Consider the following 23919-nt stretch of genomic DNA (forward strand, 5'->3'; position numbering starts at 1 on the left):
TAAAGACCTGCACAGACCATCCAGTCAGCCAACAAAGCAGCCAGAGGGGCACAACAATGTTGCAAACTGACATTTTACTTGCTGTTAACCTTAAGATTCCTTCTCCCTCCTGAGTTACTCATAATAGCATATGACATTAATTAGATATAATATTTGCATACTTGTTCTTGATCTGTCCTAGCTATTTAATGTATTCAGGATTCACATCTGCATTGTACTTTGATATAGAGGCATTTCAACTTTGCTGACTTTAGAAGCTAATGTTAATGTTCAAGCAACATATTTTACTTTTGCATAGAGTAATAAAAATAAATGTGATTGTAAGAACTGAGAATAGCAATTGATGCAGCCAGGTTTTGCATTTAGTGAAATTTGTCACTGCACGTTACTGATCATGAATAGCTGTGGTTGCAATAGTTGCCTTATGAATTCATTTTTAATTAGGCTAGTTTGTCCTTGAAAATAAGTCTCATTTTGGAAAAACATCTAAATAGATGTTTGCCTTATTTAAACATTCCTATTTCCTAATGTGAAAATGCAGTTTCCATTACGTAGCTTTCCACTATTCCAGAAGCTGTAGGATAGTTGTATCCATCAGCCAGTAGGTGGAGATACAGAACTGAAAACTGAGCCGAGACATCTCTTGGCATCCAGTCCAGCGCCTTAGTATTTTCTGTCTTCATCAGGTGGATGGGGACACTTTTCTGCTTCTGGTTCTCAGTGCTTTGCTCCTGGTCTAGTTTGTCAACTTGTCCCCAGTTGAGCTTTGTGGATGTCTCGAGTCTGCAGAAGCATATTTGGAGGTATTCAGATCCCTGTCTGATGCCCTGCAAATTAACTTCTTCCCTCTCCTCTGTTTGCTGTGGAGCTCTCCTTTTCCATCACAACAACCTTAAAAAAAAAAAAAAAGTTTGCTGGAGACTGTGGAACAGAGTATCGGTTCTGAGCCTCTCTCATCTGTGATAAGGCTTGTGGAAGCTGTGAGCTTGGGGAGAACTGCTTGGAGGGCTGCATGTTCTACTTGGTGCAGGGGAGGGATCCTGACTCTTACTTTTTGGGACACGTTGTGCTGTGCTTGTAGCAGTTTGTGAATGGGGACTCCCACAAAGGCAGTTACTCAGTGTTCCCGCTGTTGGACCCGCCGTCCGGTATCGGGGTGTTGCAGTGTGTGAAAGCCAGGAAACGGTGGCAGTACATCTTTGGTTTTGGCACAGTATCTGAATATGCCAGTGCACATTTTGATGCAGAAGAGTGCGGGAACGGACACTATTTTGTTGGGGCCGATTGGCAGTGAGTGTAACCTGTCTGATCATGTGCGGAGCTCAGCTGCCATTTTACAATCTCGGGGCCTGACAGCATTCAGCTGCATCGAGATTTTGTTTTCTCTGGAGTTTATATTGCTGTTACACCAAGCCTATTTACTGAAACAGGGACAATTGTAGATGCTGCAAGCTGCTTGTTTCTCACCCTGCTGCCCCTCCAGCTCCTAAGAGATCTCGTTCACACCTCCAAGAGTGGGCTGATGAGGTGCTCTCTGCTTCTCCCTCCTAATCTGATGTGGCCTTGGTCTATTCAGTGGAGCCATTGTTTAGGAAGCTTCTAGAGGAGGGAGAGCTCCCCCCCCCCACCCCAAGGAGGGGGATGATCGAAAGTGTGGAAGTGATTTCATAAAGAGGGGCTCGGCACTCTTATTTCTTAGGCAGTGGCAGTGCTTTCCATTGAGGAGCCTTCTTCTGCGGCTGGAGTTCAATGTTCATTAGGGTGCTTAAGAGGTCCTTCTAAGGCCTTCCTGATGCATCCAGACATTTAGGACCTGATTACAGCAAAACCGGACATGGGGCTGAGAGTGGAAAGAGCTCATGGCTCACTTTTACCTGTTAGTTCCATAAGAGAAAAATAAATTGCAGCTTCCCAGTGTGGACTCCTGGTTATGGCGGTGATTAAGATACCTTACCGATAGAAGGGGCATTGCCCTAAAAGATCTACAGGATAGGAAGCTAGAAGACTTACTGAAACAAGCCTGTGGGCCTTCAAGCGACAGTGTGCAACTTGTTCGTGGCAAGAGCGTGCCTGAGGTTGTTGTGTTTATTCTGAGTTTCTTCTTACTCCTTGTTCTCCTTATTGTAATATCTATGCAGGTCTTCCTGGTTCCACCTTGAAGAAACTGCAGACTCTTAGAACACAGTTATATAAACTACTTCGCTATGCCCATTGCACAGATCACATAACCCCTCTGCTGAAACTACAACACATTAAATACTGGATTATCTACAAAATAGCACTTCTGACATTCAAGGCCTACAGAATAGGTGTTCCTGACTGTTTCTTATCTTACTATCCCTCATTCTCCTGCTAGGGTGCTCCGCTCCCTAAATGATCATCGTTTGGTACTATCTAGTCCTAAATTTTCACACCTGGAATGCACTGGACACAGCGCTTTTTTCTTTATTCCGCTTGTGGGGGGAAAAATCTCCCCCTGTCACTTTGCAGTGACCTTTCTTTAAAGAGTTGTAAATCCAATTTTAAAGCTTGGCTTTTCAGACAAGCCTTTGAGATGGCATAGCCAGCGGTTCCTCCAGCTAGAAAATTTAGTCTTATTACTTTTAGTCTCTGTGTGTTGTGTCTCCTTTGAATGTTCTCTACACCTTTTGTGTGAATGAATATCTTTCCTATTACTAATGGTAGTTCCTTTCCTTTTTCCATTTTTAATGTAATTTTTAGCCCTGTACACTGCTCTGCCCTGGCAGCTAGAGCAGTCTAGCAAATTGCAATAAACTATAAATACTGAGGGAGCTGGACTGGATGCCAACAGAGATCTCAGCCCAGTTTTCAGTTCTCTATCTCCACCTGCTGGTTGATGGACACAATTATCCCACAGGTTCTAGAATAGTGGGAAGGATTAATGCAAAGAAAATGATCAGGTAAGACCTAATTTCTCCATTTGAATTAGCTGAACTTATTTTCAATTGTGCATCTTTCTCTCAAAATATAAAATAGGTTAATGGTATTTATTTTGTTTTTGTTGTACAGTCTAAAAAAAATACATATTTCTCGCTTTGTGTGGTTTTTTTTTTTTCTCTTTATAGGAGGAAGTACTGCATCGGCTAATGCTAATTTTGCTCATTTTGATAACTTCCCCAAATCCTCGAGTGCTGATTTTGGAGCCTTCAATGCCACGCAGAACAATGTGACACCTGCCAGTAGGGTTGCAGCAAATAAATCCAGTCTCCCTTCAGCAGATAAATATGCAGCTCTGGCTGATTTAGACAATATCTTCAACACTAGTCAAGGTATGCAGTTGTGAACCTGCTGTAACAGCTCTCCCATATGCAATTTCATCAAATGTCTCGGAAAACTTAATAATGAATCATTGGATGCTGCAGAGCATATTTATTAATTTACATTAGTAAATCTTGTTGAAATAAGCCAGACATGTTATGAAGCCCATCCCTGCCTTTGAAGTGCATTCATCTCTGCTTGATACTTTCTTAAAGCAGAAAATTAGTACCACATTAATGCTACATAAAGGGATACTTATGATGGGCTGTCTTTTTCTGTTCTGTACTGTGTGTTATGGTGAAGGTGAAATTCTTATTGTCATGGTGGTTTTACTTTCCTTCCTTAATGTTTGGAGTAAAGATGATTTGGCTGTAGGCAGAACAAATTAATTTTCTTGTCTGTTCCCTTGTTTTTTTTTTTAACTTGTTGATCCAGATGTTCTTGTACAATGTTTAAAGAACACTTTTTAATAGTTTTAAATGAAATAAGCTTTAGATAAGTTAGGCTTGTACCTAAATATATATTCCTTAGAGGTGGAAGAAGCCAATGAGAGACTCAGTAGCTCAAGAGGTATACATTAAATAACTGTATAATACTAAATAGATGATAATTTTACTAGAGGACAGGTCTTTTTTGTAACACACATGCAGAAGAATAATAGGGAGCTCAGATGGATTCTTTGGAAGAAATTGATCTTTAGTAAATAACCAAATGCCCCCTACCTCACTGCACATAACACAGTCAATTTAGAAGTTTACACCAGTGTTTCCCAAGCCATTGTTCATTGAAGGTGTAATGCAATTCACCAGAGAAACATAGTAACATAGTGGATGACAGCAGAAAAAGACCTGCACGGTCCATCCAGTCTGCCCAACTCATATGTGCTACTTTTTGTGTATACCCTACTTTGATTTGTACCTGTGCTCTTCAGGGCACAGACCGTATAAGTCTGCCCAGCACTATCCCCGCCTCCCAACCACCAGCCCCGCCTCCCAACCACCAGCCCCGCCTCCCAACCACCGGCTCTGGCACAGACCGTATAAGTCTTCCCAGCACTATCCCCACCTCCCTACCACCAACCCCGCCTCCCGATCTTGACTAAGCTCCTGAGGATCCATTCCTTCGGCACAGGATTCATTTATGCTTATCCCACGCATGTTTGAATTCCATTACCGTTTTCATTTCCACCACCTCCCGCGGGAGGGCATTCCAAGCATCCACTACTCTCTCCGTGAAAAAATACTTCCTGACATTTTTCTTGCCCACCTTCAATCTCATTTCATGTCCTCAAGTTCTACCATCTTCCCATCTCCGGAAAAGGTTCGTTTGCGGATTAATACCTTTCAAATATTTGAACGTCTGTATCATATCACCCCTATTTCTCCTTTCCTCCAGAGTATACATGTTTAGTTCAGGAAGTCTCTCCTCATACATCTTGTAACGCAAATCCCATACCATTCTCGTAGCTTTTCTTTGCACTGCTTCAATTCTTTTTACATCCTTAACAAGATACGGCCTCCAAAACTGAACACAATACTCCAGGTGGGGCCTCACCAACGACTTATACAGGGGCATCAACACCCCCTTTCTTCTGCTGGTCACACCTCTCTCTATACAGCCTAACAACCTTCTAGCTATGGCCACCGCCTTCTCACACTGTTTCGTCGCCTTCAAATCCTCAGATACTATCACCCCAAGATCCCTCTCTCCGCTCGTACCTATCAGACTCTCCCCGCCTAACACATACGTCTCCCGTGGATTTCTATTCCCTAAGTGCATCACTTTGCATTTCTTCACATTGAATTTTAATTGCCAAACCTTAGACCATTCTTCTAGCTTCCTCAAATCCTTTTTCATATTTTCCACTCCCTCCCGGGTGTCCACTCTGTTACAGATCTTAGTATCATCTGCAAATAGGCAAACTTTATCTTCTAACCCTTCGGCAATGTCACTCACAAATATATTGAACAGAATCGGCCCCAGCACCGATCCCTGAGGCACTCCACTACTCACCTTTCCCTCCAAGCGAATTCCATTCACCACCACCCTCTGGCGTCTGTCCGTCAACCAGTTCCTAATTCAGTTCACCACTTCAGGTCCTATCTTCAGCCCATCCAGTTTATTTAAGAGCCTCCTGTGGGGAACCGTGTCCAAAGCTTTGCTGAAATCTAAGTAGATTACGTCCATAGCTCGTCCCTGATTCAATTTTCCTGTCAGCCAATCAAAGAACTCAATGAGATTCGTTTGGCACGATTTACCTTTGGTAAAACCATGTTGTCTCGGATCTTGCAACTTATTTGCTTCCAGGAAATTCACTATTCTTTCCTTCAGCATCGCTTCCATTACTTTTCCAATAACCGAAGTGAGGCTTACCGGCCTGTAGTTTCCAGCTTCTTCCCTATCACCACTTTTGTGAAGAGGAACCACCTCTGCCATTCTCCAATCCCTCGGAACCTTTCCTGTCTGCAAGGATATATTAAATCTTTAAGAGGACCCGCCAAAATCTCTCTGAGCTCCCTCAATATCCTGGGGTGGATCCCGTCCTGTCCCATGGCTTTGTCCACCTTTAGCTTTTCAAGTTGTTGATACACACTTTCTTCCGTGAACGGTGCTCTATCCACTTCATTCTCATTTGTACTATTTCCAGTCCATCGCGAAGGTGGAGGGGGATGTATATCATTATCAATTTTATCCCTTGTCTATTGTAACACTCTTTATATTAATGTACCACATTGGTACTTTTATCCCACATTATCTGAAACATTAGTTCAATCAATAAGTTGTGGGCAAACCAGTGTATGCTTCCAAATGAAAGGAAATTGACCTTGTACAAGACTGGTGGTGATCATAGTGTGGGGTTGTGTTACAATTAAATTAGAGAAACTTTTAATGTAGCATGAAGGAATGGGATCTTGTGAGGCAATAGTGGGGTTTTTTTTTGTTTGTTTTTGTTTTTTTATATTGTTTAAGGACATGCAGTGTAGGTGCTGTTGAATGTTTGAAAGCAGAAAAATCTACTCTGTTCTGTAGTATTAGATTCTGGAGGTGAACCTGAAGTCCAGAGAGAATCCATGTAGGTGGAGGACTAAAAAAAAAAAAAGAAGTCCCATGGAGTAACAGCGAGAAGAGAAGTGGGAATAGAGACCACGGATTCCAGAGATAGGAGCACACAAATATCTTGAATTAAAACGAGGTTTATTGAGAATCAAAAGTGACTGAACACAATGTTGTGTTTCAGCCAGAGGTCCTGCAATAGGAGTCTGAAACCATATATATAATATACATTTAAGCTTGTATAGACAAAAATGTAGATAAATGATACAATGTGTAATACAAAACTATCTAAAACATAATAAAAATATACATTAATAAAACACGTAAATAAAAACTGAGTCATGATGTAATAATGATTAATATGCTAAGACTGATGATTAACGTGGATATGTAAAAGAAGTGAAAAAAAAAACCAGATAAAACTCTTTAACTGACCTGTATGCAAACTTCAGAGTAAAAACATCAAAAGTGAAATCGTAAAATCCGCAATAAAAATAGAAAGGTGGTTTGTGAGAGGAAAGGAAACAAAAATTTTGGATATGGCTTTTAGGAAAACAGTCTGAAGCAGAAAGCTGTAAAAGAACTAAATAATGAACCGTGGACCGTGAATGCAATGTGCATAAATTTGGCAGTGAAGGAGCAACAAACAGAACTAGATAAAAATAACTTGAGCAAAAATGAATAAAAAAACTAAATGAACGGGTGGCCAATTAAGGTAAAAACTACCATGGTCTAAAAGTCTACGATCTGGTGAAATGTGAAAGTACCGTTAGACATGCCAAGTGGAGAAAGAGAATGGTAGGATGGAAACTAAAGGAATAAAGTAATGAGAGACGAAGTAGTGAAAGGCGTGTGGTGATAAGGGCTAACTAGAGTAGTTTAAACAGAAAACTGCGATGCATGTGTTAGCTGAAAAGAGTGAAAGAGGCGCTGAACTTCATATATAATGAGATGACATAGCCATACCGGCAGATAGTGAGATGATATATGTCAAAATGTGAAGACCTATGTAGGAAATCTTACTTACCTTTGTTTTAATTTTAGGGTTCAGAGACCCCCAAGGAGGCTGGAGTGACCTTAAATCTGACTCTATCTCTAAATAGCACTAGTACTGGGGTAATCAAGGAGTTGTGAAGTTCTAAAAGGGATTGCCACTAAGAGAGATGTTAGGTTTAAGGAAAAGATACCAGCCTTATGACAAACTGGATTTAGATGACAAGTTATACAATGCAGCGAAAGATAGCCTGATACAGCAAAAGCATTTATACTTACAGCCTTTCATCATTAAGTGAAGCCCACAGATCATCATTTGGAATGAGGAGTTTATTTGCCAAGGTACAAGTCAAATCAGTGATTGACAACAGGCACGTACAATCAGTTATAGGAATATAATAATCCAGCTGCAAACAGGTGTTAATTAGTTCCTAATCTTTTATAATTTTTTACCAATTAGAGGTTTTACAAGGGAAAGCAATTAGGTAATTTGTCAATTCTGCTGGACACATTGGTTTCCCTTGGAGAGAGAGAGTGGCAACTCTTCTCTCTAACTTAAACCAGGAAATACCCTGATTTTTATAGGTGCCCTCAGGATATGGATAATATGACAATAGATATACCTGATTGGATCTATGCTAATGTCATGGTTGTCACTGATTGGCTCATGCTAATGAGTAGCTTCTATCTTGCTAACATGGTTTGTCTTTAGCTCGCTTGACCACAAATCTTAAGCAAGACCCTGCATCCAGCTACACCTTTCCTTTCTCACACCATGGCTGACCACAATCCTGCTCACAGGAAAGTCTCCCTCCCCTCTTGGACAGCTAGTTCCCTATTTTCTTTGCACCTGGCATGACTCACTCATTTCTCAACTTGTTTTTCTAACTTACATTAGAGAAAATTCCACTTTGTAACAGATACGGCTTCCATTTTGTGCTGAAATCCTCCATTTTGTTTCCATATCTATTGACCTAACTTTTCCTAATTTAGCTTATTTAGGCCTCAATCCGGGCTACAAACTAGGCCATACTTTTCCAGTAAGCTCCCAGTTATGTCAACCATCAGATTTCTGACTCAGCCAAGGTCTGTAATGGCCTGAGCTCTATGACTGGGCCCGCCACCATTCCAGTGGGGGGGGTCTCTGGCTGTACCATAATTATACACCTTTAAAAAGACCGTTGGTTGTATATGCTGATAGATGAATAAGATTAATTGCCTTACAGAAGCTAGAAAGCGGCGGGTTCAAAGAATTGCTAAATAAAAAAAGAAACGCACCAAAAAGGGGGGATGTGATGTCTGGCCTCTAGGGCTATGAGGACAGTGAAAACAAACAAAAAATTATAGAAATAAAGAATATGTATGAGTGCCATGCTGCTAAAAAGAATAGGTAAGGTGAAACCATAGTGAAAAACTAATTGAATATATGAATGTGTGACGTAATAGCTATTTCAATATGTTTTAGTTTTGTATTACACATTGTATCATTTATCTACATTTTTCTCTACAAAAGCTTAAATGTATATTATATATATATATATATATATATATATATATATTGTTTCAAACTCCTGATGCAAGCTCTCCGGCCGAAACACAACATTGTGTTGAGACATTTTTGATTCTCAATAAACCTTGTTTTAATTCAAGATATTTGTGTGCTACTATCTCTGGAATCCGTGGTCTTTGTTCCACTTCTCTTCTCGCCGTTGAACCTGAAGTATCAATAAAATTATTGAAGCATATGTGGTTGAGTGGAGAAACACGTTGAAGAGTAAATTGAAGAAACGCTTGCTAAGAAGTGATGGGCAATATCATACACTGAAGTTTTTCTGGCAGTAGCAGAAGTATCAAAAGATGTAGTTAATGAACGCAAAATACAATAAAACTTTGCTAACCAATAAAACGCATTGGTTATAAGATATTATAGATAGGTCTTCTGGTTTATCATTTGGAATTTGAGGTTTATTTTTTTAGGCAATTAGGTATTCTCCCAGGGTCAGGAAAATTGGAGTTCATTGGTGTGTTCATATTGGGGGTGGGCGGGGGTAGCTTTAAGTAGATTTCATTCAGTGACCCTAAGCTCAAGTTTCCAACACCAGCCCTTTCTCTCAGCATCTGCCAGCATGGTCCCTTTCTACCATCGCCAGTCTTATATTAACCCCAAACGTCTGGCTTCAGCCCTCTTCTCTGTCTGTTCTGCTTCAAGTGTTTGAATCTCCTGCAGAGTGGTCAGAACTCCTTCTCTCATGTTGCTCAGCCTGTTTCTTAGCCTCCTGCTGTTGACACCTTGCAGGAACTGCATGAGAGCAGATACTTCATATATTTTGTGAGCAGTACCTGCAGTCACAGTTCTGGTGGCCAGAGGCTGGGAGGCAGACTGAGTGGTGGGAGCAAAGGAGTAAAATCCTGTTCTTTATTGTACATGCCCAGACCAGTCCATATGAATGGACCTTACATGTGTAAGGCTACACATGCAAATAGCAGGCAGAAAGCTGCTATTTATATAAGTAGATAGTTGGAGCACAGATCCATTTGAACAAACTTCTTGTCGGGCTTTGCAGTAGCTCAGAGGAACACACACATTTTATAAAAGTGCCCATTTTGGCTAGGGTTTTACACAAGGCTTAAGGGAGTAATTCCTCCATAATACCCCATTTTTTAAATATACCTCAGATGTTACAAAAAAAAAAAAAAAAAAACACTTAGGCAGTTTTGTGAGATTGCACAACTATACATATGTGGTATCACTTATAAGTGGAGACTGCAGAATCTCCATGACCACATATAAGAGGGAAGGTAATGGATTTTGATATACCTCCTTTCTGTGGTACAACTAAATTGGTATACATATATTATGTTCAGGTACTTTCTCTGTCCCCGGTGGGTTCACAATCTGTTTTGTACTTGGGGCAATGGAGGATAAGGCGACTTGCTCAGGGTCAGAGGGAGCTGCAGTGGGAACTGAACCTGGTTCCCCAAGTTCTCAGTCCACTGCACTAACCATTAGGCTACTCTTCCACATGTGTGGGCACTTATATTTATTTTATTTATTTTTGTTACATTTGTACCCCGTGCTTTCCCACTCATGGCAGTCTCAATGCGGCTTTCATGGGGCAATAGAGGGTTAAGTGACTTGCCCAGAGTCACAAGGAGCTGCCTGTAGTGGGAATTGAACTCAGTTCCCCAGGACCAAAGTCCACCACCCTAACCACTAGGCCACTATATGTAGAAGCCATCACATGATACTGTTCTATTTCCATGTACATCTTTGCAAAATTGCTGCTCCCATTACACTGTATGTAACAGCAAATATGTATTTCCTGGCATCCTTGTGCATAGTTTACAAGACATGCTGTATTTGGCAGTGCCTTTCTATAATGTCAGGGAAATATGAACATCTCAACCTGGATGTTTTATTTCCCCATGTTGACTTGGTTCAAAATGGACCTTCACATGTAAAGGTACTAACAGTATCTTAAATTTTGGTTTGGTGATTGTTTTTCTAGGTGGTAGTGGACAAGGAAGTGGTTACAGCACTGCAGTTACAGCATCAGCTGGGTCAACTGTGTCGGCTCCAAGTCTATCAAGTGCATCTACAGACAAGTATGCAGCTCTAGCAGAATTAGACAGTGTGCTCAGCTCTCCAGCAACCTCTAGTAATGCATTTACTTCCACCAGTAATGTTAGCAGGTACTCTTCTTGTTAGAAGTTAAAAGTAATAGTCTTGCTGCTTAGGAAAGAACAGTGCAAAAGATTCAGTAAACAAAATCTGGGTCTTATTCTGCTCTGTTTCCTTTGCTGTGAGTTGTAAACAGAGTGAGAGTAGTTCAGTTTTAGTAAGATTTCAGGTCTGCATCTTGCCACTAGCGGCTGTAATTTGGACAAGTGACCTGTTCTGTGGCTGTAGCATGAGCAGTTTGAAGGAATACACAGGAAATAATTTCTTGTTAAAAATGCTGCTGCCTCCTGCAGCTTGTTGAGGCTGGAACAGTAGCGCTTGAAATAAGCACTTTTCTGCCTATTTTTCCATATGAGATTTGAGGCAGTACAGTTTGTGGGGGGGGGGGGGGGGGGGAGAGAAGATCATCAAAGGAGAGGAGATGGCAAGAAAGGTCTAGCTACAGTGAAGGATAAGCTGATCCAAACAGGAGAGGGAGAGAGCATAATACTTGGAAGAAAACTAGTGATGAAAGGAATGAGAGGAGACAGTAGGGCAGAAATGATGGAGGGAAGGGAGAGTTGAAAAAAAAAAAAAGGAAGAAAACCTTGGGTGACAATGCAGAACATTACTGGGACATCCCTGCTTTTGCATGTAAGTGCTTATCAGTAGGATTGGTGTCTTGACTTTTTCTTTCCCCTAACCTTGCTGATGTTTGCTTTAACAAAAGGCATGATAATTCCTGCATAAAGTTTGTGACATTATTATGTACCAGAAAAGCTGAGTGCATTTTTCCTTCCCCTCCCCCACTACCTCCCCACAAATTTTCTAAACTTAGTGCTAAACTAATCTAACAAGTCTATAAACATTTTTATCTTGTGCTGTTGGGCTTGAACATTTATATTCTATATATTATGTGTGTAAATATACTAGGCATAAATGATATTCACACTAAATACGTATATTTTCATAACTTGTACAAATATGGTACGGGAAGGTATTTCAGAATCTGTAATTCAGGAATGTTTGTAGTTTGGAAGAAACGTAGGGGGCTGCAAGTTAATCACACTTAACTTTGTGATATATTAATTACTATTCTCGTGTTTACAGTGTCTCCTGTAAACATCTCTTGCTCTCTTCCACACTTAACCCCTGTCCTCTGTGCAGTCTAGCTCCCCCTCCACCCCTTGTCGGTGTACCTTAAAGGTAGACGCCTGTTGGTCCTTGGCAGCGTTGCACAAAGCTTTCCCTTTTCTGACATCACTTCCAGTTTTTGCATGGGCAGGACAGATGAGAGAAAGCTTAGAAGCAGATGCCGAACCCTGGGTAGGGGGAGGGCAGTGAGCGGCAGCCTCTCAAGCAGAACTGGAGAGGTCACTGGTGAAAGTTATAGCTGAGGCAGTGAGCTCTAGCATCCACAAGAAGAGTTTGGTGCTGCTCATCAAGTTTGTGTCACTATTCATGGGGGGGGGGGGGGGCAGAAGGGAGGGAGAGAATGGACCTGGCGAAGGGGAGAGAGCGAGATGTTGGATCTGGGGATAGAAAGAAGGAAGATTCTGCCCTTTAGGGAAGGGAGATGGGATTTGATATATTGCTTTTCTGTGGTTACAATCAAAGCAGTTTACGTATTTTATATACAGATACTTATCTTGTGCCTGAGACAGTGGAGGGTTAAGTGGCTTGTCCAAGGTCACAAGGAGCAGCAGTGGGAAAAATATCTTTAATTGTTTGAGTAATCACATTTTAAAAATTTTAATCAAAACGCAGCCCTAAAGAGAAGTGTCTTTATGCCTGTGGTTTCTTAGTTATCCGAAATAGACTATGGGGTTCATTTTCAAAGCACTTTGTAAGTCTAAGTGCTTTGAAAATACACCTCATTGTATTGCCTTTCCTCCTTTTATTGAAATCTTGTTTTGAATTGCAATTTTATGAAGATACTAGGAAAAAAGGCCCGTTTCTCAGCGCAATGAAACGGGCGCTAGCAAGGTTCTATAATGGTAGGGGCCCCCTCTCTCCGTCCCTTCGAGCTGCTTGCCTGCCTTTGTGTGCCCGTCGGACATTGTTCGTGGTTCGCTCTGTGTGGGGAGGGTTTTTTTTTTTTTGATGTGCCTCCGTGCCTGTGCCGTTTCCGTTTCGGCCCTCGAGTGTCATTGCTCCGCCCTCGACGTCATCACGTTTTGACGTGAGGGCGGTGCAGACACTCAGGGGCACACCGGATATCTCGGGCGCCTCAACTTCCGTGGAGGCTTCATTAGAACATTGGGGTTGCCTTTTATATAGAGAATACCTGAGAATGCATGCTTTTAGGGACTTGTTACCTCCTCTGTATGGCATCGGGGATACTAATCTTGCAGTTGTTAGCCAGTTCGAAGTTACTCTGATAACTGTTCCCTGCATAATTTTCCCTCTTGATCTTGTTTTTTTCTATTATTTTTTTTTGTCTGTTAGTGTTGGGATGGAAGTGAATAGCTTATGTTTTTGGAAGGATTAGGAGCATATTGAATGTCTGGTTTTTCTCTTTAGTCTCAAGAGGTCTGCTTATTATTATTTCAACATAAGGTTGATACTTATGTGTTAGGCATCCTGAAGAAAGTTACTGGTGAATTCCATTTATTAAATCCCAAAGGGCACAACTAATACATTCAGTAATAAGAGGGTGGTGGATATGTGGAATGCCCTCCCGCGGGAGGTGGTGAAGATGAAAACAGTAATGGAATTCAAACGTACGTGGGATAAACACAAAGGAATCCTGTTTAGAAGGAATGGATCCATGGAATTTTAGCAGAGACTAGGTGGCAACGCCGGTAATTGGGAAGCGAAAACCGGTGCTGGGTAGACTTCTAAGGTGTACGCCATGATTGTGACTGAATAGATATGGATTGGCTGGAGTGTAAATTTTAAGGGGTTTCAATGTTAGCTTCAGAACTTAGTACAAGAACAGTGCTGGGCAGACTTCTACAGTCTGTGCCCTGAGAATGGCAAGGACAAATCAAGCTCGGGTATAAAGTATCACATACCATGTAAAATGAGTTTATCTTGTTAGGCAGACTGGATGGACCGTACAGGCCTTAATCTGCTGTCATTTACTATGTTACTATGTCTTAGCCCCCAGTGGGGGGGCACAGGGAAGGAAAGTTATTTAACTACTGAGGTGAGAGCCTAGAGTGGTCCTCTGAAAGGGGCGGCACAGCAGAAGGTTCCTCTAAGGCATCCAATATCCTAAGGCCAGCCCTGTGTATATCCTTAGATGATATTCCTTAACTTAGAGTTATTTAAAGAGGTTTTTTGTGCCCTTTTTGGTAGCCTCTGCTTTTCTCATTGCTTCTGTTTCAGTCTGCTTATACAAGTAGTGGTGGTGGTGGTCATACTTTCACGCCGATCAGTATGAGGAAATCTGCTGCATCAATGTTCAAACCTGCACGTGCAAATGTTTTCCCCCTCCTATGCAATTCCTATGCTAAGCTTTTAGAGTAGGTTTGATCTTTTTCCAGCAATAGTCAACTCTGCCATGTCTGAGTCTACTGCATATTGATCATTTTCAGAAGAGTTTTTGGAACAGTGCCAGGAAGTACTGCTGCACAGACACATACTTCATCTTTAGCTGCCCCAGGATCATTTGGAGGTAAGTGAAATATTTACCGAGGTTACATTCTTCAAATTTCTCACCAATATCTCATTTAAGTCTTGACTTACTGAGCCTCTCTTTATTCAGTGTTTATAGAGGAGAAGGCCTTAGTAAAGCAGCCTTTCACTGTTTAAAAGTTAAGTAGCTGCAGTGCTAATTGTTTCAATTTGGTTTCCATTTATTTGCAAACTAATCCCACCCACTCTAATTCTAGGTGGCTAACAACATCTTTAAAGCAAAAGTACAAACCTTGGGCATAAATTTCTATTTTAACAACTAAAACAAAAACCAGTACTCAGCGACTCGTGTTTTTTCTACTTTTTATTTTACACCTAAGGCAGAGTTTGCACTTCATACCTTTTAAGAACTCATTGTTTCTGAAAAGATTAAGGTAGTGATTCTCACTTCAACCTGTACCAGGACAAGATTAAAACATGATAAATAGTTGACCATGTTATAAAGGAAAAAGGAAGCATAACAATTAAAGTGAATGTTATTGGTAACAAAAATTTGTGTAATACTCAAATAGTATTAAAAAAAATCTGAAAGAGGCTATTGCAGCCAAAATATCTTTCAAAAAATTAGGAATATGAATGAAGGAACCAAGAAATAGCAAGTTAAATGCAAATAATAAGGGGGGGGGGGGGGGAGCAATTTAGGAAAAAAAACTTGCTGAGGAAGCAAAATAATTTTTTCAGGTACATTGAAGCAAGAGATTTGCGAGGGAGTCTGTTGGGATCATTAGATTGAGAGGTTAAAGCCAGAAGTGAAATGCTAAATTCTTTTAATCTAATCTTTACTGAGGAAGATGCAAGAACTAAGGGAGGCATTCGCCAATAGTGTTAGTATGGATGCAATATCCTCATCCAACTGGCTCAAGGTATGTGTTGTAGAAGAGGTCAATGATTTCAAAACAGCAAATTTCAGGCTCTAAAACCAAATCAAAAGTCAACGAGGTGGTTTCAACATTAGTAACATCTGGAGGACATGGGTCTGTGAATTGCATTAGCAGATTCTCAAATCTTAAAAAAAAAACGTAGGAAAAAAAAACCTGTAAAAAAAGAAAAACTGTAAAAGTGCAATCAGCACTCATTGGTCTGTCACCCTGTCAAAAACCTCAGTCTCAAAATACTCCCTCCAATGTATTAAGAGCCTCGCTAATCCTAGATTGAAAATAGGTATTCTAGTCAATTCACATGCCTGCATATTCAAGTAGCCCAAAGTTATGACTCGCAATATACATTGGAGAAAGGCTTTCTCTAGGGCCTCCTGGAATGCCTCAGTTCATGACAGATTTCAGGTCACCATTTCTCCAAGGAATGGGGTTGGCTCCAGTATCAACTCTAATAGACTTCAGTGGGGCACTCCGATCAAGAAGAGTTTTATTCCATAACTAGTAAAAAAGGCCCGTTTCTGACACAAATGAAACGGGCGCTAGCAAGGTTTTCCTGGGAGTGTGTATGTTTTGAGTGTGTGTGATAGTGACTATGTGTGAGAGAGAGTGAATGTGCAAGTGTGTGTGACAGAGTGAGAGTGGGTGCGAGTGTGAGAATGAGAGTGTGTGGCTGTGGCAGGGGGCCCCCCCTTCCTCCCTCCCCCCCTCCAAATTCCATGGTCATCCCCCCTCCCTCCCTCCATCCCTCTGAGTTCCAGGGTCGTTCCCTCCCCAAACGGGCGCTAGCAAGGTTGTTTGTGAGGTTTTTTTTGTTATGAAATAGTTGTTATAAAAGTGTTGTAGTTGTAATCAGAAGGAATGTATTTTTAGTTTGTATAATGTAGATGATGCTCCATGTCTTTTGTGTGTTTTGTTTTCTGAGTGTGTGTGTGTGAGAGAGAGAGAGTGTGTGTGTGTGACACAGAGGTTCAGTGAGCGAAACTGTGTGTGTGTGTGTGTGTGTTTAGCCTAAACAGTTTGGTTTCCAATTATCAGGTGTCTGAATTATTTGCCCCCCCCCCCCCTCCATTCGTGGCTGCACTTGTGACTGTTACCCTGGTTAGTCATACTACGTTCCGATTCATCAGTCACGTTTCCACTAAATAACCTTCAGGGTTAACACATACGCGCTCTCTGTCCCTCTTACTTAATGTATGCTGCTTCCTGCTCCTTGAGATTTGTCCCTGGGAAGGTGCGATAGAGTGGCGTGGTCGGGACATCTTCTCCCAGCAGCGGCTCCTGCATCCTGAAAGCCGGAGGGGAGCTGCAGTGCCGGCCGGCGACTGGGCTCTCCGCTTCAAGCCACGCCTACAATCTCTGCAGCTTCCTACTGGCCGTCTAGAGGCGATTTCCCGGTATCGTAACCTGCGAGAAGCGACTGAGGCATAGGACTGAACAAAGTAGCGCAGCATCAAAGGGGAACTACAGAGCAGAACGAAACTCTGCCGAGAAAGCCATCCTCCCTCTTTGTACACTGTGTAACCTCCACTTAGATCAGCGCATGCACACACCTATAGTGTCGTTTTCATTTTGCAGCTGCCTGTGAGGTGCGATTTTCCCCCCCCCCTCCCGGTGCCATCCCACCCACGGCGATGCACCCGGCCGCAGCCATCCGACCCACTGTGCCCATCGCACCCACCTTCGCGTTGCTTTGCCGGTGGGGGACCCGGAACCCCGCCACCACAAGTCGTGTGTGCTGACTACGGCGTCATCTTCGGCGTTGGTAGCCTGTGCAGGGTGGAGTTCTTTGCGTCTGACGTCATGCATGTGCAGGACGTCAGACGCACAGAAGCCCTGCCTGCACAGGCTAGGAACGCCGAAGATTGACGCCGTAGTGAGCAGACAGGGCTTGTGCTGGCGGGGTTTTGGGTCCCCCACCGGCAAAGCAACGCGAAGTGGGTGGCTCAGGAGGGGGTTGTTGCGGGGGAGGTGTTGGAAGTCCTTGTTTTTAGCTGCAGCTTTGGGGGGGGGGGGGGTCTACGAATCTGTGGGCGGGGCTTGAATTTGTTGAGGTTTGGTGCGCGGGGAGGGAGGGTGTTGGATGTGGGAACAGTGGTCTCCGGAGTAATTTGCACTCCGGAGCTTTGGAGGTGCGTTCCCTTTCCGCGGGTGGGTCGGCAGGGGGAGGAGTAGGGAAACACGCTCCGCGTGTTTCCCTACTCCTCCCCCTGCGTGGGTGCGAACCGTTTGTTTAGTTGACTTTTTTTTTCCTGCCCTTGACGTCATGACGTTTGACGCGAGGGCGGGGCACGGGTCAGTGGGGTGGCTTCACCACCATGAATCCATGAACCGTTCTGGGAGTCTGACTGACTTCAGTGATGTTAGTGTCCTCAGAACGTTGAGGTTGTGTTTTATTATAGTAGAAGATTTGAGCATTATTGGTGTTCATTAAACCTATTGTGGAGACATTTGGAATCCACAAAGTACATATTGAATAAAAGGACCGAATTTTCAATAAAACAATTTTTTTTACAGAAAATATTTAATTAGCTCTACACAAAACAAAATTTGATCAATGCATGATTTCTGATTCATCTGTTACAGCAATAACTGCAGGAAATGAAGAAAACCTGTTCAATGCTTTGGGCAGAAAGAGTAATAGATGACCTACAGCGTATCAGTTCCTACTGAAATTGTTCAAAATGAAAAGTAGCCAACACATCAAAAAAGATTTGATCTCGAGCTCTAAAAGGGGCAGACAAGGAGGAAAATGGAATATTAAAATCACCTAAAACTAGAAGAAAGTTAGTTCTGAGTGGATGCTTGAGAGACCTGGAGTAACTAGTGAGGTAGTTAAATTTGCTGATGACTCAAAGTTATTCAAAGTCGTTAAATCGCGGCAGGATTGTGAAAAATTACAAGAGGACCTTACGAGACTGGGAGACTGGGCGTCTAAATGGCAGATGACATTTAATGTGTTCAAGTGCAAAGTGATGCATGTGGGAAAGAGGAACCCGAGTTATAGCTGCGTCATGCAAAGTTCCACGTTAGGAGTCGCGGACCAAGAAAGGGATCTAGGTGTCGTCGTTGATGATACGTTGAAACCTTCTGCTCAGTGTGCTGCTGCTGCAGCTAAGAAAGCAAATTAGAATGCTAGGTATTATTAGGAAAGGAATGGAAAACAAAAATGAGGATGTTATAATGCCTTTGTATCGCACCATGTTGCGACCGCACCTCGAATATTGTGGTCCAGTTCGATAAATATCTGGGCTCCTTGAAGACGATCAAACATTTCTGAGATCAGGGGTAAGGGGTACTTGTCCTTCTGAGTCATCGAGTTGAGCCCCTTATAGCCAATACACGGACGCAAGCCCCCATCTTTCTTTTCCACAAAAAAAAATCCAGCCCCCACTGGTGACTTAGATGGACGAATGAACCCTCGAGCAAGGTTATCCTGTATATAGCGGGTCATGGCCTCGGTTTCGGGACGAGACAAAGGATACACGCGACCCCATGGGATTTCAGCTCCAGGTACTAGTTCTATGGCATAGTCGTAGGGGCGGTGAGGCGGTAATGTCTCCGCTCGATGTCTGGAGAAGCCATCCTTAAAAGACTGGTACATAGTGGGCAGCATTATTTTAGCTTGAGCTAAGGGAAGCAGCGTCGACACTGGGGAAACTTTGTCTAAACAGACTTTATGGCAAGCTGGGCCCCAAGCCTCCAACTGACCCCGCTCCCAGTCAATGCAGGGATTATGCAGACTAAGCCATGGCATTCCTAGAATAATAGACTCAGTGGCAGATGGAAGGGTGAAAAAGTAAATCATTTCTTTATGAAGAACTCCAACCCGTATCATCATAGGCACGGTCCGAAGCCGCAGCGCTCCCTGGATTAGGCCCACCGCCGCAGACATGGAGATAGGGTGAGGTAGCTCTTCAGTAGGGATCCGATGGATCTGAACCAGGTTCTCACTGATAAAATTGCCACCGGCACCAGACTCAATGCTTCAACACAAGGGGTTCCTTGAATAGAAAACAGAACCAGAACCAAAACTTGAGTCCCGGGAGAAAAAGATCTCAACCCCGATTCCGTCTCCCTGGCCGGAATCAGGGCTGTTGGTTTCCCGACTTCCTGCGAATTGGGCATTCATGGACAAAGTATCCCTTAGCGCCACAGTATAAACATAGACCTTTGGAGTGTCATCGCTGTTTCTCTTGTGCAGATGTGACCACCCGGTCAACCTGAATGGGTTCTGGCCCATCCTGGGAAACCTTCAGGCGGCCTGAAGGGCTCTTAAAAGAAATCTTCGAGTAGTCTTCCCATACTGGTGATTGGTGCGACGTTCACAGGCACGCTCCCTGAAGCGGATGTCCACCTGGGTACAAAGACGAATAAGGTCATCCAAATTGGAGGGAGCTCCTGACCCGTACGCTCATCTTTAATAGTAGAGGATACTCTGTGCTAAAAAACAGCTGTGAGGCTCTGATTATCTCATCTTAATTCCGCTGATAGGGTCCGGAATTGAATGGCATACTCGCCCAGGGAGATCCGACCCTGGTGTAAATTCAGGAGTTGAGTAGTTGCTGAGGAGGCCTTCCCAGGTTCCTCGAAGGTGAGACGGAACTGCCTCAGAGACTCTGTTAAGCTATCCAATATGGGATCTTTCTTCTCCCATAGCGGGGAGGCCCAGGCGACAGCTGGTCTCGAGAGCAGGGAGATGATGTATGCTACCTTTACCCGATTGGAGGGAAAGTCCCGGGCTTGCAACTCGAACACAATCTGACATTGATTTATAATGCCCCGACAAGTCCTGCTATTACCATCATAGTGAGGGGGCTGGGCTACACGAACACCTAGACCCCCTCCCATGGTTCCCTGGGGGCTAGGGGCTGGGGAATCTCCACCAGTCCCAGGAGCAGTAAGAAGGTCCACCCGTTGATTTAATGCAACCACAGCTCCCACAACTTGTACCTGAGCATGCAGCTGTTGGAGTAGCTGCAGGGCAGAGGGTTCGGTCGAGATCATGGCTTTGGCGTTCTGTTACTTCGATCCACTGGTCGTGAGCCCTTAGGCCCAGGCCAAAGTCAAAAGGGGTCTAGGAAAGGCCTGGGATGGACCGAACCGCAACAGGACAATAGTTGAACTCAGGGTACTCACCCAGAACTCCAGGCACCCAAGGAATGGGGCCATACACCTCGAAGGAAAGGGAACTACAGACGACATTTGGACTGCACCCTGAGCCCCTGGGTGCAGGCAGCCGACAGGACTTGATAGACAAACAGCGGAAGCAGAAGTTGAAGCAGGCAAAGCGGAACCAAACTGACAGAAACAAGGCAGACCAGGCAGAGCCCAGCACAACAGGGAAAATAGGAAAACTAAAGCAGAAGGGAAAATAGGCAGCACATAGAACTCCAAGGCACAAACAACCCACACAGCCAGGACTGAGACTGCAGTGCTAACAATAGCACACACCCAAAGATAAAAAAGGCAAGACCACAACAGAAAGATAACTAAATCAAACAAGCTAGAAGGACACAGAAGACAAACACTACAGCCAAACAGAAGGCAACGCCCAGCTGCAGAGAGTAGCTAATTAAGCACAAAGACAGAACAAGGAGAAAACTCTGACAAGCCAGCAACCAGACAGACACAAAGAGGGAGGAAACAGACTCCCCCCCAGAGCACAGAGCAACCAGCTAACAAGAAATTAAGGTCGAAGGCTTATAGCAGGTAAATCCTAACACCAAAGCAGCGTTTACCTGAAACTGCAGGTTAAAGTAGATCCTGGCTACCAGTGTTGCCAGGTGGGCGGTTTTACCGCCCAATTGGGCGGTTTTCCGCGACCCGCCGCGGGAAATTTTTGCCCGCGGCGGGTTGCGGTTTTTTGGGCTGCTTTTTGGGCTTCGGGCGGTTTTTTGGGCTGCTTTTTCGGCCGCGGTGGGCGGGGTTAGCGACGTTTTTGGGCGGGGTTAGTGACGTGGGAGGCGGGGCCGATGACGTAGGAGGCGGGGCCGATGACGTGGGAGGCGGGACCGATGACGTGGGAGGCGGGGCCGATGACGTGTGAGGCGGGGCCGATGACGTAGGAGGCGGGACTGATGACGGCAGGGGTGATGGCGGGGGGCGGGGGTGATGACGTGGGGGCGGGGGTGTCAGGGGCGGGGTTTGAGTTTGGGCGGGTTTTGGGCTGGATTTTGGGCTCCTTTGGGCTGGAAAAATATTTTCCACCTGGCAACCCTGCTGGCTACTGATGTCTGTAGCTGCAGACGTCAGCCCCCACCCAGCTGCCCAATCAGATGCAAGTCCCACCCAGCTTCCCGAGCAGAGAGGTTCCCAGCTCCTCCCTAGCCTGTTAGAGTGGGTTTCAGCTTCTCCTTAGCCTGTTTAGCAGAAGCATAACTATGGTGCACTCTTCTCAACTGCCTAAGTTTGAAAAAAAAAAAACCTTTGTGTGCAAGCGTTTTAGTTTTTGGCTCTATAGATAAAACCGAATGCAGAATAACCCCCAAGACCTTTGATGTAAAATCAACAGAAAGAGATTGATATGACATTCTCAGTATTTTTAAGTATATCCTTGTGGGTGCTAAACCATAGTACATTTTGTTTTGTTAGTATTTAGTTTCAACAATTGAGAATTTTGACAGGTCTGATTTATATTGTGCAAACATGGTACCAAAAAGATGTTATCAGCATATGAAAACATCAACTCATCAGTGTCTAACCAAACAGAGCCTTATGAATGCCTAAAGATACTAAACAACATCGGTGAAATGGGCGATCCCTGAGGGACTCCACATGGAGATCTCCATGCTTTAGAAAAAAAATACCCTTTTACTTAATTTATAACTTCTTTTCAAACACTGAAAGCCCTGAAGCCCAAAGCATGTAATCTGCTCACTCAAAGGCTATGTATGGTCAATAGAGTTGAATGCCGCATGAATGAGGTGCTTCTTCAGAAGTATTTATGTGGTGGCTGGCCAGTATATTGAAGATGAAAGTCTGAGAGGATAATTTTTTTTAATGCAAATTAAGACTTTTTGAGGAAAAATTAGACTAGTTGTACATTTAATGTCTCCTCCACTGACTTGCAAGAGTAATTTTATAGCAACATGGTAAAGAGGCAAATTTCTTGGATGCCATAAATGACTGCCTCCTAATGGAACAGATAACTTTTTTGCATCTAGTCCTCAGTAGAACATAGGACCTATTGTAAGGGTTAAAGGTGGTAGATCTGCTTGGCAGCAGTGATCACAATAAAATTGAATTTGACATAATTGCTCTAGCGCATATACAAAGGAAAACTACTGCAGCAGCATTTAACTTAAAAAAAATTATAAAATGAGGAAATCTGGGGGTGGGGAGGGGGGTTGGAGAAGAACTAAACAGTGTGCTTACTGAGGTTAAGTTTGCATGAGGCATGGACATTAAGACTATTTTGGAAGCCAAGATAAAATATAGTTCACAATTTAAAAAAGGTCAGAGAGACTAAATGACTACCAGTATCATTTAATGGTAAAATGAAACAAATGGTATCTTCCCCCCCCCCCCCCCTCGTCTGCCCATCTAAGCCATCTACCTTAACTTCCTCTCCCTTAAAGATCCTATGTACTTGTCCCAAGCTTGTTTGAATTCAGATGGTCTTCACCTCCACCAGGAGGCTGTCCCACAAATTCTTCACCCTTTCCATCAAGTAGTATTTCAAGTAATGTCTGAGTCTGTCCCTTTTCACCTTCATCCTGTGCCCCCTCATTCCAGAGCTTCCTTTCAATTGAATGATACTTAACACGTGTGAGGAATGGAAGATGGCCAGTGTAATACTACTGACTAAAAAGAGCTTTAGAGTGATCTGGGCAAAATGGTACATGCAATGCCAAGATGACCAAAACTAGCATGGCTTTAGCGTGTGAGCTGGGGATGTTTGAGTATATGAATCCTTGCTTATAGAATTCTATTCTGCTGGCCGTGCAAGTAGAGGCTTGGCTTTTTGTAAAAGGATAAGGGGTGGTTGGTTGCCTAGACTTTTTGGAAAGGGTGTAAATGATGTAGGGTGGTTGGTTGCGGGGAAGTGTATTATGATTTTTCCATTTTGCTTACCGCACTTTGGTCTCTGACAGATGTGGCTTGATGGGAATGAGTCTGCATAGGTTTAGCAAAGGAAAATCTTGCCTTACCGATTTAAGATTTTGTTTTGAAGGTGTAAAACATTTAGACAAAAGTAAACTGATTGATATAGTATATTTGGATTTTAGAAAACTAAAAAGCAGGAGACAGAAGAATGCTCAGCAGACAATGGGACTTAAAAATGTAAAACAGTTCTTTAATTCATATAAATATATAACATATTAAAGCCCTTAGTTATTACAATCAGTCTTTTCTTCTGTTATCGTTACATGAAAGACTCGACACAGCACCGCGTTTCAGAGTGCCTGCCTC

At 43.2% G+C, this 23919-nt stretch overlaps 1 protein-coding gene across 5 annotated transcripts in view; it reads left to right on the top strand.

The window, feature by feature from the left end:
- AGFG1 (ArfGAP with FG repeats 1) overlaps nt 1–23919 on the top strand; it is a 145369-nt gene that overhangs the window by 89357 nt on the left and 32093 nt on the right. For all 5 annotated transcript variants that reach the window (XM_030215708.1, XM_030215709.1, XM_030215710.1 and 2 more), the window contains 3 exons: nt 3087–3290; nt 10836–10932; nt 14530–14609. In XM_030215708.1, coding sequence (XP_030071568.1) covers nt 3087–3290; nt 10836–10932; nt 14530–14609 — 381 coding nt within the window. The remainder of the gene's footprint in view (nt 1–3086; nt 3291–10835; nt 10933–14529; nt 14610–23919) is intronic.

Source organism: Microcaecilia unicolor, chromosome 10 (assembly GCF_901765095.1).
Source record: "Microcaecilia unicolor chromosome 10, aMicUni1.1, whole genome shotgun sequence".
Classification (NCBI taxonomy): domain Eukaryota; kingdom Metazoa; phylum Chordata; class Amphibia; order Gymnophiona; family Siphonopidae; genus Microcaecilia; species Microcaecilia unicolor.